Here is a 15,946-nt window from a genome sequence, read left to right as displayed (position 1 = left end):
ACAGGATCAGCACTGTGAAGGCAAAGCAAAGCATAACCATGTGTTAAAATAAAAAAAGACTTAAATTGAGACCGATTTACTTAAACTTAAAAAAATAATAGCACTGCCTTACAGTACAGTTACAAATACTAGGATATTGCAAGTACTACAATGCCGACCATCTCACAACACACATATTGGATTAACAGACAAAACACCACAATTCAATGATCTTGCTATTAGGGATCTTTATTCATGGTCTTTTTAATTATATAGGTTTGGAGAATTACAAAATACTCTATATATTGGATAAACAGAATAAACAACACATTCCTTTTTTCTTGCTGTTGGAAACATTTATTCATTGCTTGTATACCTGAAAATAAATAAATAAATAAATAAATAAATAAATAAATAAATAAATAAATAAAAAAAAGTCTCTGACCAGAGTAATGTAACCATTTATGCTACAAACACTACTACTGCATATTACTATAATATTTAAACTATTATTAATATAATGTTTCTCCTTATCATACTACTACTGTAAATAATAATAACGAGTAATAAAAAGTGGGGGTGCTGTGACATACGTAGAGACGGTGCATATTAGACTAACAGCATTTACCCCTTCAGGAACACAGGCTGTCCACCTGTCCAATTCCAACTTTTGCCATTATAAATCATTATTCATTGCCTTTCTTATTTGATTTGGCTTGGAGAAATGGGATTGGGGATTTCGATTAAATACGAAACGGCTTGATTTAATAATTCATCACATGTCAATAACAGAATGGGTTTGTTTATCCAGGCACCAGCTGATGAATTCACATGGTCATTTCCCCCTTTTGCTTTCCAGGAAGCATTCTATTAAGCCTATTGTTATAGATTTAAATATATTCAGAGTAAATGACAACTTATTAATATTTTGTTTTAGCTCCTCGCGTTAAATCCAACTTTGATTGTGTGTCTACATTAGAGAGAAAGAAAATTAGATTGAGAATTTCTAATGTTATGCTGCCATAAACGATTAAATGAATGAGTAGCTTTTGTAATTTTGGGCAATTCGAATAAGTAAATGATTAGATTTTGTTATAAAAATGAGATTATAAAGTAGTATAATATGTTTCTGCATGCAGAACTCAGGGGAACAAAGGCAGAGTGATATTGTTTTAAATAAAGACATTTTGTGAAATGCCAACAACATAATCAAGATTATTAAAGACATTTCATCTGAGGTGCTGAGCGAACAAATGCAGATTTTCCTACTGTGACACAAGTTAAAACCTGGTTTGTTTGATAATGTTAAAATGAAATGTCATTCCTCACGTGTGCCTGAACTCAGAACAGACTTCAAGAGGTTCGAAATTTAGAAGTTTAATGCAAAAATGAAGCAGTTAACTGTAACGTAATTTATTTATATAGAACCTATTTATATAGCTCCTATATAATAAATGTAGCACATATTTATTTATTTATCATATAGCACTTTCATACATCAGCTCACAGTGTTTCACAGTAAAGTGAAATGGACATCCACCTCATTTATTCAAAATAGTAAATATTGAAAAGAAAAAAAAAATCATTATAATAATAAAAATCATATATAATATTTTCATATACATTATAATAATAAAAAAACCATTACAATAATATTGGCAACAACATCATGTATTTATTTGTTTGTTTCTGTTTATTCAATGCCGTGATGTTTCACACACACAGTATTTTTTTGTGGTAAATATTTTTAACCTAATTTCCCTGCCTGACAACAATGATGGGAATGTTGTATTCTCAAAATCTCAGAAGTGTATAGCTCTCTGATCCTTTCCACCATTATTTGTCTCTAGAGGTAACCTGGTACAGATGTTTACATGCCTAATATATACTGAACAATCCAGCTAAAAAAATAAAAAAGAAGAAGCCCAAGCTGTTTACTCATAGTTGATTCCCTTGCCCAGCATGCCAGCCATTTCTCACTCCAGTCAAGCTTGCACTGGGACAGCTCCTGCTCTCCCTGTAGCGACATGATTGTGGATGCTTAGTGGAGCTGGTTTACCTGATCTGTCTGTTCCCTCTTGTGAGCACTGCCAGTGTGTAATTGGTCCATCTGCTCCATGTGTTTGAGGAATTGGTTCACCTGGCAGGAGGTGCAGAGTAAGTTTTGTTCACACTCAGCTGGGCTTTAATGACTGACAGTAATAGGAGCTGCTTGACACAGTGCTTCCTTCAGTCATTCTCAATGCAAACACTTTCCATGATGTTGCTTGTCTGCTGTTACAAAAAAAAATGTAATGTTTCTTACCGAGTCTATAAAACATTTCAGATGTGGTAGGTTAAGCAAGCTTAAGTCCAACATTTGCCAAGGCAATATTGATTCCCTCACTGACTCACAGGCCATGACAAGGGCTAGAACTCCAGTGAAATCTTTTAACACTGCCGGGGTGTGTCAAGTCCTCAATAAATAGAAACTGTCACTGGCCTGGAGGCAGAGTCAGTATTTATTTATTAATTAATTTATTTATTTATTTTTTGGCTTAAATGCAGCTCTTCAGATAATCCCTTAACCTCAGTAGAGTCCGGTGTCACTGAAAATTCCACTGGATCAGGAATGCTGGAGAATTCTTTAATGTTGTATGACAAGAGCTAAGTAAGCCCTCTGGAGCTTGTCTCACAGTATTGGGGCTTGTATTATGTCCTGACAGCTTACTTAATAGTACAGTTATATCAACCAACTCCAAAAAATGTTAGTAATAGCCTTATTACACTAAGACCTCATTTACACTTTTACAATCCAATAATGATCTAATAGCATTCCATCAAAATGTGCTAAGCAAAGCATACCACTGCCTTTTAATATAAAAAGACATCAATATGGTTTAATTTTTTCATCCAAACCAAATAGTTTGCTGTTATACCATAGGGTAGTTTATTCTCTAACAGCATCTCAACTAAAATTTGATCACAGGTTTATATTAATGCATTTATTTTAATACATTAGTGTTCCTAATAGCTCTTGTATATCGACTGATGGATTGATTAGTTTATTTATTTGAAAGGGTTGTAACTTTTCATATTACCAGACGAATGATATAATGCATTGTTTAACCCTGACAGTTTAAGTTTGTCATAGAAAAAATGAGATCCATTCATACATGACATCCAGATCTCAGTTTTTCTGTCTGTCAAAATGCTAAACAGTCTAAATGGGGTCAGTTTGAAACTTTTCTTCAAGTCTAACATATCAGGAATCTGGCAAGCATACAGCTGCAGTAAAAAGCTGAGATTTCTTTGAGCTGATAATTATTATATCCACCGGAGGAAACAGTCGATGTTATGCCAACAATGTAATGGCTATTTTGCACTCAGAAAGCATATATAAGCCTGGAACATTTGTTGTGTCAATATTATTTTGCAGTTCAGGATATGGATGGATTTTTGCATAACAACATTTATGAAATGAGCTCATGAGCTTTTGCAAACTGTGAAAAGTGTTTCTACATGCACAGAAAAGAAAAAAAAATGTTTGCACTGCAGCACATCTGTAGTGCAGAGATAAATGAAGGCCTAAAACAAGCTGGACTAAAACAAGCTGGACAGTATCCAATATATTTAATCTGCAGTTTTTCTTTAGGCATTAAGCTCAGTACATTCCATGTTTACCTGCCTATCTCTTAGTTTAGTTTTACTTAATCTCCAGATTAAGGAGGAGGGTCTACTCTGTTTATTATAGTCACATGTATGATGTGTTTAACTGTTGGCTTGAATGAACAGCAAGTATGAAGAACTATAACATTACTCATTAAAAAAATCATGTGTCTCGTATGGAGTCTCGTATTAATATCAGCGTGCTTGTACCCTTTTCTGGCTACAAGCGTCAGAATCTGAATCTGAAGCTTGAATCAGTTTGCTTAGTTATCCACCCTTTCGTGTATTTTAACTGGTTCATAAATGTTAGAGCAAGACCTGCTGTGGGCACTGAATTAAAAGAAATGATCATGGACAGATAATTTTCAAGCACTTATTTCTACAAATTATTTCCAGTCTAACAAGATCATTTGAAGCATGAAATGTGTAAAATTGTCTTGGAATAGACTTAACAAACATGTTTATCATAATATCAAAATGAGAAATAAATTGTGCCTGATTAATTTTTATTTGGTTCGTCATTTAGAAGAATAAGAAAAAAAAAAAAGCAATCAAACAGCATCAGCGTTTAATGACTTTGCCCCTTTTAATACATAATGCAGGCAGAGACTGCAAAGTGTAAACAGCTTAGTGTTTAGTCTAGCTTAATGCTTTCAGCAGTTCGAGCACATCATCCATGTATTATTAAAAATCTTATTGTATTTCTGGGTATAAATACACTTGCACCAAATTTACTTGCACTATACTTATATATATACTTATCCACTAGAGGAGAATATGAGAAGAATCTGATTTGAGCTTTAGTTATTACTCCTCAGTGTGAATCCGTACCTTGACAAGCAAGTTGGGTCTAAAAAAAAGTTTCCTTCTCTGCAAATGGACATTTCTTGCATACCACCTCTTCTGTACATCACAATGCCATTAGAGGAGCTGAACAATGATGGCCGCTGAGTTTCTGTCACTCCTTTCAGCGTCTCTCCACCCAGGAAGCCCTCATCTGATCGGCCATAGAACTATTCCAAACATTCCTTTCTAAATCCAATCATATGCATGCAGACCACATACACAATGCTGCCTGCATGCCTGCCATATCTTCTACATCATTTGTTTCAGCTCCATTTGTTGCTCATCACCAATGGTCAGTATTAATAATTTAATAAGCAGCACTTTGGATTTTTTTAATAGTACCATTTAGAATTATGCAGGAAGGAACTTAGTGGGGAATAAAAGTTATTTATTATTAAGACTATTTTCCAATAAATTGTCACACTAGCCATTGTCTCACATGCACCTGCAACTCCCAAAGTTGCTGACTTCAAGTAAAAGATCCTCAGCCCTACAATTCATCACAAGACCTCCAGTCAAGCAGCTCTATCCCCAAAATCACCCAATCACCTAATGGTCTTCATCTGTTTACAATTAGATGTAAAGTTTACAAATGACTTACTACACACTTTGTACTTTACTGTCTAATATATAAAAGGATTTAGAAGGGTAGTATCATCTCAGATTTTTTTTACTAACTGGAAACGTAACTGATTTCCAAGCCGATGACGGCAAACGATGTCAACCACACGTAATTCGATGCCGCAAACTTTAGCAGAATACGGTGAATTTTTTAAATGTTGAAATAGAGATCAATTTAACAAATCTAGAAATTATTTTCTCAGCCAGCATCAGTGCCTGGTAGCTCTGTCCCTTTTCCTCTACGGCTGCTGCAAGTGTTGAGAGCATGAAGTGTCCAACGTTCCACAGTTTATCTTTGAGGTTGAATAAGTGCATCCTCTGCGTACTTGAAGTGCACTTCTTCTTGTTGGAATATTCAGTGTGAACTCACTCACACTATTTATAGTAAAAAAATGGTGTACTATAGTGCATATGTATGTGATTTGAAACAAACCTTCAGTGTTATTTTGTTTGCTCAAGCGTTTGTTATCTAGTTGTCTTTATTAATGTTTTTACAATGGTCTGCCTCACATTTACTGACTTGTCAGGTTTTTGCTGGTTTTCTGACCATTTCTGAAGAAAACGTACCCGTGCAGGTCTACTTCATGACAGTCATGCCCTTTTAAAAACTCTTGAACTACAGGAATTACTGTTTGTGATGATTCATCATGAAATTGGTTAATTATACCACTGAGCACGCTAATCAGCAACAAAACATCGGTTTCAACTGCATACAAGCCCCGAGCTCTGGAATTTTCTTCCTGTAAACCTGTGAGCTATTGATACACTTAATGCTATTTAAAAAAGAGTTTGAAATCACATATAATGATTTAAATACTAGCCCCAGTCTAATAGTTTTTTGCATTTTAATTTAATATAATAGCAATTATTCATTTAATAATACATCATGAAGAATATGCTAAAAATCACCCAGAGACACCAACCCCTTCTGAGTAGGGCTAAAGTAAGCATCAAAAAGAACAAAAATTTCATAACTGCTCTGCTGTTGTCTACCTGTCAGATATGTCACCCCTCTGAGCCAGACTGACAAAGACAAAGAGCTCCATGACTCAGGCTGGGAATGATGACGAGTTGAATGATCACACATTCTATATTTGTCACTGAGTTGCTGATCCTACCACTCTGTCCAAGTGACTAATGCTGGGTGTAAAGAAAACTGAAAAACCTTTATCTGTATTTCTGAGACTTTAGAGAAAAGACTTCAGAGAGCCAGTGAAGATTAGATTTTGATGAAAACAGTTCTACATAAAGGTGAATGCTCATACTTACAGGTACTAATATCTGAAGAGAAAATAAATAAATAATTTACTTGGTTATGTACCATATGTGTCTTATTCTTTTGTAGGTTACTTCCCTTTTCACAGGTTATTAATTGCGCTTGACAAATTGACTTCAGAGTCTTTAAAATCATTTGATTTAGAATTGGAATAAATTCAAACAAGTGTGTAGTTTATTTCAATGAATACAAGTGTTTTAAGAGATGGATATAAATAATAAAGCACTTAACCTGAACCTTAATCTCTTTAAACTCTTTGAGCCAATTGTTATCAATTTTTTTTTTAACAAGAGCAAGAAAATAACATATTCTATATGGATTGTGGTAACTGCAGTGCAAAAGAGCTAAACAATATTTTTGCATCATTAACTGTAGGATAGACAGCTGGGTTCAAGTTTAAGCTCAGTTGCACTATACAAATTATTAAAAGTGATTATTAAACAATTTGATTCGATTCGATTCAGCTTTGTTGACATTGGGCAAAGTGAAATACAGTTAATTAGAGAAATATATAACAGATGTGTACAATACAGTCCAAGTCAAATTCTCATATTATTTCAGCAAAGACTCAGAGAGTGAATACTAACTAAACCTAACTAAACCAAACTAAACTAATCTAAACTAATAACCATCTAAATGCAAGGCTGAAAGCTGTATCTTATCTATCTATCCTCCCATTTTCCTGAACAAGCTGGCACAAAAGTTGGCACAAATATCTTCATCTCTTATTTTGCACCCTTCTAAAAATTTCCCAAAATTCTGTAATCAGAAAACAGCATAGTACTATGAATATTTTAGCTTTAGCGAAAGTTGATTCCTAAAAGAAACAGATTAGTCATTTACATACAGTATATTGTATGTTTGAATCATTCAAAAGCAGATTGACTTCATTTCTCCTATATCTGCAAAGGCGATAATGAAAGGAGGAACAATGTCCGTGTTTAAAGTGCTGCAGAAAGAAAAAAAAATTGTGTTGGACACAGAGAGTTCAATGCCAGCAAGAATTGCTGTTTTGATGAATAGTCTTTGATTATGGTCAATAAGGTATTTTAGAACAAATTCGAAAAGAAATTTGTTCACTTAATGAGGTTCTCCTTTCATCACGGCTCCTGGGGGGTTTCATAAATCATTTCCACATCTCGAAGAAAAACAATAATAATATCACCAACTAAAAAATATATATCCCCAGTGGCTCTAACAGCAAATTCAGTGTGAGCAATAATGTATTACGTGTCTGTAACTACATTTTTTTTTTGTTCAACAGGAAATGATTTTATCAAGATTTAGCTTGATGATGTTTCTTGATAGCCCTTTCATGAAGAAGAGAATTCTCAAAATATTACACACATTACCAGTGCTCATGATATCCTGTTTGCTCTGCTGGAAGCTAAGCATGCTCTCTAGAGACGTGGCTTAGCAGACTCATTTCACACTCTCAGCATTGTAAAAACCAATTGAAGCGACAATGAAATATTTAAGAGTGCACATTTAGTCTTTCCACATTGATAATTTGCTCCCCTTAATTCGGCAAATTTTTTTGATCTCAAGGTCTTTAACTAGACACAGACTTAATTAATGCCAGTAAGATTAAAAAGGACCTGTTAATAGGAGCCAGTTAGTATAGTAACTCATCATCTGCGATAAGCTGCAGAACAAATTCCTTTCAGAAAATGGCTGACTAAAGGGGCAGAATGAAGGTTGTAAATTTACTAAGCACATATAAAACAGGCTTTTTTTAGGGAAGAACAAGCTGAGTATTTTATTAGCTTACCGAAAGTACACTGGGTTGGCTATTCATTAGATCCATCATGTCACTATGCACTTTTTTGTCCGTTTGTTAGCCTTCCTTCTACCAGGGCCATCAATGTAAAGTGACCACGACTGGCCAGATATTATTATAATTTTGGCATTTTTAGCACAACAGTGAGTTTCTGTGGTCCTGGGGTGAGTGTATCAGGTACAGCAATGTCACTGCTTCATTGAGTTAAGAAATTGTCAGAAAACTAAAATTATCCATTTAAAATCAAGGGTCAGAAGCTGATATTAATGGAAAAAGGTCATGGGACAGTTAGGACATATAAGACAATGAAAAGGGATAAGATACCTATAACTATATGTGAAAATATGCAGTGTTTAATTAACACACCAGTGCTACTGCGCCTGACGTATCAGCATCTCTCTTTCTCTCTCTCTCTCTCTCTCTCTCTCTCTCTCTCTCTCTCTCACACACACACACACACAAATTACCACACCAGTTTAACTGTTGTGCTAAGAATTATTATGTATCTTCAAAAACACAGTTTAAGCTTGATGGTATTCTGGAGTTCAGGGTACACAGAGCACTTCTGTGTGTTTCTCTAGATAAAAGTGCCAAATTGTAAATGTACATCGTGCTCACATTTCACTGACACTTTGTTAGATCAACATATGGACATTATTTAACACATCAAATAATTATAATGCAGTACAGTGCAGTTACAGTGTACTGGGCCCTAATAAAATGGCAACTCAGTGTATTTCTAAAAGGATAATTGCCTGTCTTTGGATTGAAGCCACTGATGAACATTTGGTCATCAAATTCCTGCCATTAGAATATCACTAATCTGCGACTGTGCTCTTTGTCTTTCGGTCATCGGGAGTTTGTCATCTGGGGTGAACACACGTTTAAAACGCTGTTCAGAAAGAAAAACAACAGATGATACTTTATATTTTACTTTATATTTTATCTTCCTTCTTTTGCAGTCAATATCAGACAAAATACAGATCAAATGAGAAACAATATAAAGTATGAAATATACTATTTTAATATATTACCTGCTTTAGTGATCCTGAGCTGGTGTATAGTTTCACCAAACCCCATGTAATGACCAGAACAGGGGAAAATGTGACCATGAACAATCCAAGACCATAAGCCCAGTTTGGATATACATAAACATTGTTATACATGAGGGGCTTATATTTTGCCATGTAAAAAATGAAAGTTCCCTAAAAGCAAAGGAAAGGATGAGTAAGCAAGACAAGAACTGATGCTCAGATTCCATAAAAACTCATTACACCATTGTAACTTACTGCACTTTACTGTTATTACTCGTAGCTCACCTGCATTTCAAATACATCACTTTCCCTTCTGTTATATTTGCACATTATGTACCTTAATTGCACATCATTCTACATTTATCATGTAACATATTGCATATCACAAAATCATATTCTTCTGAAAAATTACATTTATTTAGATGCACAGTCTATGAGGAGTATGCCAGGTTTTCATTTTACTGCAAGTTGCATACTGTATTTAACTTCATATTACAAATAAAATCTTAAAACTTGAATGATGATGATGATGATGATTTGATGAGGAGGAGGTTGTAGTATAATGCACTCTGAAGGTTTTGCTTTACATTGTGTGCATAAGTGCGTAAGGAATAAAACACTCGGGGGCATGCTGTTATAGGAAAAGTATCAGAGTGGAGTGCAACAGGAGTGGTTGATTATTTTCTTGTAACAGCACATTCTACACTGTTTCCCTTTATTCCACTACAGTTTTCCGATGCTAACATATTTGTATTTGTAAAATAGCAACACATTTTTACTCACAAGGAATATTAGCTGCAAAACATCTTAAGATATATAGTATTGTTAATATATTTTTATAACAATATGGTATAAAAGAGAAGCAGAGAAGTAGTGTTTTTCCCTCACACTTTACTTTTCTTTATTCTTCTCTTAATTTTCTGTCCAAAGAACATAAAGTTACAGCTTTATCTCTGACAGCTACAAAACACAGAGTTAAATAAATGTCTCCTCTTTTTAAAAACCCATTTATATGGAGAATCTGCCATACAATGATAATGTATTAGAATATGCACATTAGTATGAACCTGTGATTTGCTTTGCAGCTGACACTACTATCCAAGACAAACTGCTTAGAACCCACAATTCAACTGTTCTGCGGTGTGATGTATGTTAAATAACTTACAAAGCACATCAGTGGAGTGAAATAACGCCAGCAGTATTTGAAGAATGCACTTGGTCTCATATCGCACATGTCCTCAATGACATCGAACATGCGATCAGCCCCTGATTTGAACGACATTCAAAATAAGGGGTGTTTCCTATATTACATTTATTGTATACATAGTAAATAGATAGATTCTTGTATGACATAAACAATAACACATACCAAAACCCCACCCAATTATTAGACTTTCAATCAGACACATAAAAAGTAGGCAAGCACCACTACTTCCATAATAATCAATAAGCTGGAAGATGTAGACTCCCCCCTAAGAAGAAAAAAAAAAACCCCACAATAATAAAAACATAATCTCCATGCCTGAGAAACATTACTTGAAAATAATAAAACTTTTCAAAACATTAAAAACTTTGCCAGTTTATTAGGTACTGATATGCTATACTTGATATAACTAGAGAGTTTCTGTAACTTTGCACATTTTAATCAGTTTTTATCAAGTAAACTTATTACATTATGAAATTTGTGTAACATCCCAGTCTGTCTAAGCTCCTTACCAGGTTTTCCAGTACTCATAAGCGGTTAATAACAAGCCCAGCATCATTATAATTCATCCATTGTTGTTAATTACATATGGTGTATCTGAATTTTCTTAGTCTGTCTTTGCAAGCTGATTGGAAGGATTCTGTAATGGAGCAAATTTTAGCTTGTTACTAAAGCTACTGCTGGCCTTGTCTTAGGGTCAGGATGTTTCTCATCACTCTATCATATAGTACCTACACTTTTACCTAGTCTCTTTATTCCCTAATGAAAAACGGGCTACCAGTATTCACTTTCAAAGTATGGACAGTGTTCCTAGAGAAGTTGGGAATAACTGTAAGTCTTGCTTGAGGACAGTGTTGGAAGACTTCCAGTATTTCAGAAGGTTTTTGCAAAGGCACTGCCACAACACTGAGTGAGCTCACATCCTCCATTTGGCAGAATTTCCTCAAATCTCCCCTGCCGGTCTTCCACAGCTCTCAGCCCCAAATCCTCGCCAGTGGATTGGGTGCAGCTCCTACCAAGGGACCCAATATTCCATCTGTCCTGCCATAAACTGTCATTGCTCTGTCATAGCCCAAGGTCTGTGTACCTAATAAACTGGCAAATCATTATGTATATATTAGGTACATGTGTATTGTGTAAGTATAATTACCTGAGTTGTCAATAGAATCTGAAAGCAGAAAAAGGCAGTGCTGAAGAATAAGAGGAGGAGCTCCCTCCTGTAGGGCCGCCGTAAAACATTTGGGAATATATCAATTGCAGTGGATGCTATCAGCTCAAGTCCAACAAACTAAACAGAAGAGGTTTTCTTTTTACAATGCTATTCAAGAAGCCAAAAATTCCAAAGACCCAACAACTTCTGACATTACCTGTGTATCCAGGCCTAATAAAATCAACATGATAAAGAAACAGGCTGACCACAGTTGTGGCAGTGGCATCATGGCTACTGCCTGAGGGTAGGTTATAAATGCCAGACCTGGTCCTTTAGAAAGACACAAGATGCATACATTTGTGTGCTTATTTTAATGTTTTTGCTATAATCATTTTGTGATTTTAGAGATTCCATAATATGTGTGCCTCTTGTATTAAGTGTGCAAACTACCTGGCTGTGCTATGTCTTCAATGTCAGCTCCCAACTTCTCTGCCATGAATCCAAGCACAGAAAAGACCACAAATCCAGCTATGAAACTAGTACAGCTATTTAGCACACACAGCCAAATGCTGTCTCTACAAGACAAAGCAAATTACATGAGTTTAGTTATTATCCAGCATAAGCAAGACATCCAGGACATTGTAATCAGCACCTTTTTGCTGGGTGCTTACCTATAGCTGTTAGTTTTGTAAGTATTGTAACTTCCAAGAACAGCTATGCTACCAGTTGCTAAACCATAGGAGAAGAAAATCTGAGTCCCTGCATCTATCCAAACCTATATGACATTCAAATGAAGCAAAGTTTAGAAGTTTTTTTGCAAATATGACCAATCTTGATTTCATCATACAGAATGTGTCTTGTCTCAACTCTGGGCAAATTATCTTGACAGTCATGACTCCACTACCTGTGAGTCTGCGAGGCGAGAAGGTTTTGGATAAAGGTAATACTTTATACCAGTCAGCGCACCAGGCAACGTTAGACCTCTTAACATCAGCAAGAGAAGCATCACATATGGAAAGGTGGCTGTAAAATACACTGCCTGACAAAAATCATATAGGTTATTGTGACACTTTTACAAAAAATGTTTAAAAGCAAGTGTTAAACATTTTTATCATTTAATGTATATACTAAACTTAGAGTTTGTAGAATAAATAGTTCACAAATCAAAATCTGACCTTTCCAGTTGACTTGACTCCTTTCCAGATGCAGAAATAACAGGCCACCCAACTAGCCAGTAAACAGAGCAAAATCTCCCAGTTCAAATCACCCAGTATATCAATACCTTGGGATACATTCAGCACTCGTCCCCTGAAGAAGAAATGTTAGTGAAGTAGGTAAATCTATACGATATAATGTAATTATTTTTAATGCTTGTGTTTTCATGAACTTACTCCCAGAATTCAATGACAGAAGAAATACTAGAATTTCCTTGAGTGCTGTTGAGAATCATATTGGTCTGGTTTGATGTAAGTTCTATACAGTTCTCTAATAGGTACAGAAAGAGTGAGGAATGAAACAGAAGGCAATTTAGATGTTAAATTATCATCTTGAATGGCAATGTAAGCCACTGTCCTTTCACTATTAACTAAAAGGTTCAATGGTTACCAGTTGTACACCAAGAGGGTTGCCTCAAATCTCAAGCCTCAAATCTCAAGTCTCAAATCTCAAGTCTCAAGTACCTCTTTCCATTGACCTATGTCGCTCAGCTCTTGCCTTCCAATGTTTGAACAAAAAAGCTGTCTTCCTAAGTAACACCTGCAATATTTGCTTATTATGTGGCACCATCTGCTAAATATGGCAATTATTTATTCAAATCTGATTTTGGGACTAGAATTGTATGCTAGCAGACAGACATCATGAGACCTGGGATGTCATTCATCAACCATGCATTCACGTTTTGTGCAAACTGTCCAAATAAACATTTCTCTACATAGAATGTGATTTATCAAGTTTTGCTTATGCATGAGGATGTTCATTTTTCAGCACACTCTTGACCATGCGTTTGTAGGAATCCCAATTGGTGAACTGATTATATATATACTTATATAAATTATATAAATTTTCAGGGTTTCACTCATAAAATAAATGTATTAGAAAAAACACTTGTAAAAGAGCTAGATGAGTGATATTGGTTGTACACTATTTTGTGTAGCGGACTCTTAACTTAATTGTCAGAGAAGTCCTTCTTAGGAAGAAGCCCTTCGTAAGAAGTCCTATATATCCATATATATGATTTGGGGGGGTGTTATTTACAGTAAATGAGTGTGGCCATGCACAAGCACAATAATTTATAATATGTGGAATTTATCGATGGCTATTACTTAAAGCTGTGTATATCATCTGTGATAAATATTAATGTTATTGTGCATACTCAACCATTTTTTTAAACTTGTTCTATACCATAAATAAAGAGCCCATGAGATTGCAACCCCTTAAAATAATAAGGTCCACCACACATATTTCTAATCTATAGAGCATCTAGTCTCAGTCTATCTGCATCTATTAGACATTTATTGTACCTGTGTTCCAATGATTGCTACAAGTTGTCCATGGTAATGTGGAGCTCAGAGATGAAATTAAGTAGAAAAGACCCCAGGCCAGGAGCATATTGTAGGCAATGCAGCTGTACAGTGAAATGACATAGCATCCATAACCAAACCCTGTGAAAAATAGTTTATTTTAAAGTCATACCAAAACAACAAAGACTTCTGTGTAAAGTCAAAAACCCGTAATTAAGCTGATGCTAATTGGTTGATAGCAGCCAGACATACACTACCAGTCAAAAGTTTGGACACACCTTCTAATTCCATGGTCTTTCCTGATGTTTATTTCTTTCTTCATTGTTAAACAATGCTGAAGGCGGCCGAAATACACAATAAACTCGTTTGAACAGTTGATATTGAGATATGTCTGCTACTGATGCTCTGTAAAGCCTTCATAACAGCTCTAATCTGAGGTGCTGTTAATTGGTGATTTCTGAGGCTGGTAACTCTAAATGAACTTCTCCTCTGCAGCAGAGGTAAGTTTTGGTCTTGCTTTACTGGGATGGTCTTCATGTGAGCCAGTTTCATCATGGTGCTTGATGGGTTCTGCAAATGCACTTGACAATACTGTTCTTGCAAGAACTATTCCAGAACACCTGACCTTCGTGTCTTAAAATAACAACTGACTGTTTTTTGTTGTCATTACATATGGATTACTTAAGTCCATGTGTGTTATTTCATAGTTTTGAAATTTCCAGTATTGTTCTAGAATGTAGAAAATAAATCCCTAAACAAAAAACATTGAATTAAAAGGTGTGTCCAAACTTTTGACTAGTAGTGTATCTTCATCACCAATTACTATTTTTTACATTATTAATGACGAGAGCTGCATTCATTGAAGAATACATGGACAAATGCAATAAATAAATTACCTTCTGCTAGTGGACAGAGTCTTCCCCAGAATTTTGCTGGACTCTGTTTTGTATACTGGCCAATACAAACGTCCAGCACAAAGAGCGGCACACCGCAAGTCACAGCAAACAGAATGTAAGGTATAATGAATGCACCTACACAAAAAAGTTACACAAAATAAGGCACTTAAAAAGTCAAACTCATTGCTTGGGTGATTTTGCCTTCTTCAGGTCTTTACCTCCTCCATTCTTGAAGCACAGATATGGGAATCTCCAGACGTTGCCCAGACCAACAATATTTCCTGCCATGGCCAATAAAAACTCCACTTTTTTGCTCCATTGACCTCTTTCAGTCAGCTCTTTATTTCCAACCTTCCTTTTCTCTGGTTCTCCCATTCTTCAATCGACTCAGTCAGAGACCACTAGAAAACCTAAATGCCTTGCTTTGTTTGGAAAATTGTAGCTGTCTATTTAAGTAACACGTTCAATTTTCACATATCATCTGTTGGTTGATGCAAACAAGCATGCAAATCATATTCACATGCAGTTTCATAACATGCGGAAAAAACGCAATATCAGAAACACAATATCAGTAAAGCAGTATACATAAACTGGGATGCCAACAGAACAAGACTGATACTTAAACTACAAACAGATGATAAGGGTCCAGATAGTTTCCCACAACATTCTTTAACTGTGATTTCTTGTTTTAAAATACCCAAAACCGTTAAAGATACTACCAAAGAAAGGAAGATAAGATAGTTAAATAGCATTGACATCTGTTTTTAAGAAAATGAATAATTAGTGTTTCAGCATGTTTGCCTTGAATCTCACCAAAATTGGGTTTGATTCCTGCCACCACCATCATGCACAGAGATTATATTTTCTTCCCATGATTCTGGGTTTTCCTCAAGGTTCACCCTCCAGTCCACAGACAAGCGCTGTTGGCTGAATGGATGCAAAATTAAATGAAAAGTCTCTAAATAGGTGACAAATATTACAGGATAATCTGTA

The 15,946-nt window shown here is 35.3% G+C and overlaps 1 protein-coding gene across 1 annotated transcript; it reads right to left on the bottom strand.

Moving 5' to 3' along the window:
* Positions 1–5,834: 5,834 nt before the first annotated feature.
* On the bottom strand, positions 5,835–15,567 carry LOC131369224 (sodium- and chloride-dependent GABA transporter 2-like). The gene is made up of 14 exons (XM_058415730.1): positions 15,172–15,567; positions 14,954–15,088; positions 14,058–14,198; positions 12,930–13,023; positions 12,714–12,846; positions 12,443–12,577; positions 12,210–12,313; positions 11,989–12,113; positions 11,756–11,868; positions 11,539–11,676; positions 10,554–10,656; positions 10,350–10,450; positions 9,185–9,355; positions 5,835–9,042 (listed from the first exon to the last, which is right to left on the bottom strand). The coding sequence occupies exons 1-14, from the start codon at positions 15,326–15,328 to the stop codon at positions 8,944–8,946; spliced, it is 1,749 nt and encodes a 582-aa protein (XP_058271713.1). The 5' UTR covers positions 15,329–15,567; the 3' UTR covers positions 5,835–8,943.
* Between the last annotated feature and the right edge of the window lie 379 nt (positions 15,568–15,946).

The sequence above is a fragment of the Hemibagrus wyckioides genome, linkage group LG18 (assembly GCF_019097595.1).
Source record: "Hemibagrus wyckioides isolate EC202008001 linkage group LG18, SWU_Hwy_1.0, whole genome shotgun sequence".
Classification (NCBI taxonomy): domain Eukaryota; kingdom Metazoa; phylum Chordata; class Actinopteri; order Siluriformes; family Bagridae; genus Hemibagrus; species Hemibagrus wyckioides.
The sequence above is the reverse complement of the archived record's forward strand: the minus strand, read 5'-3'. Positions and strand labels throughout refer to the sequence as shown.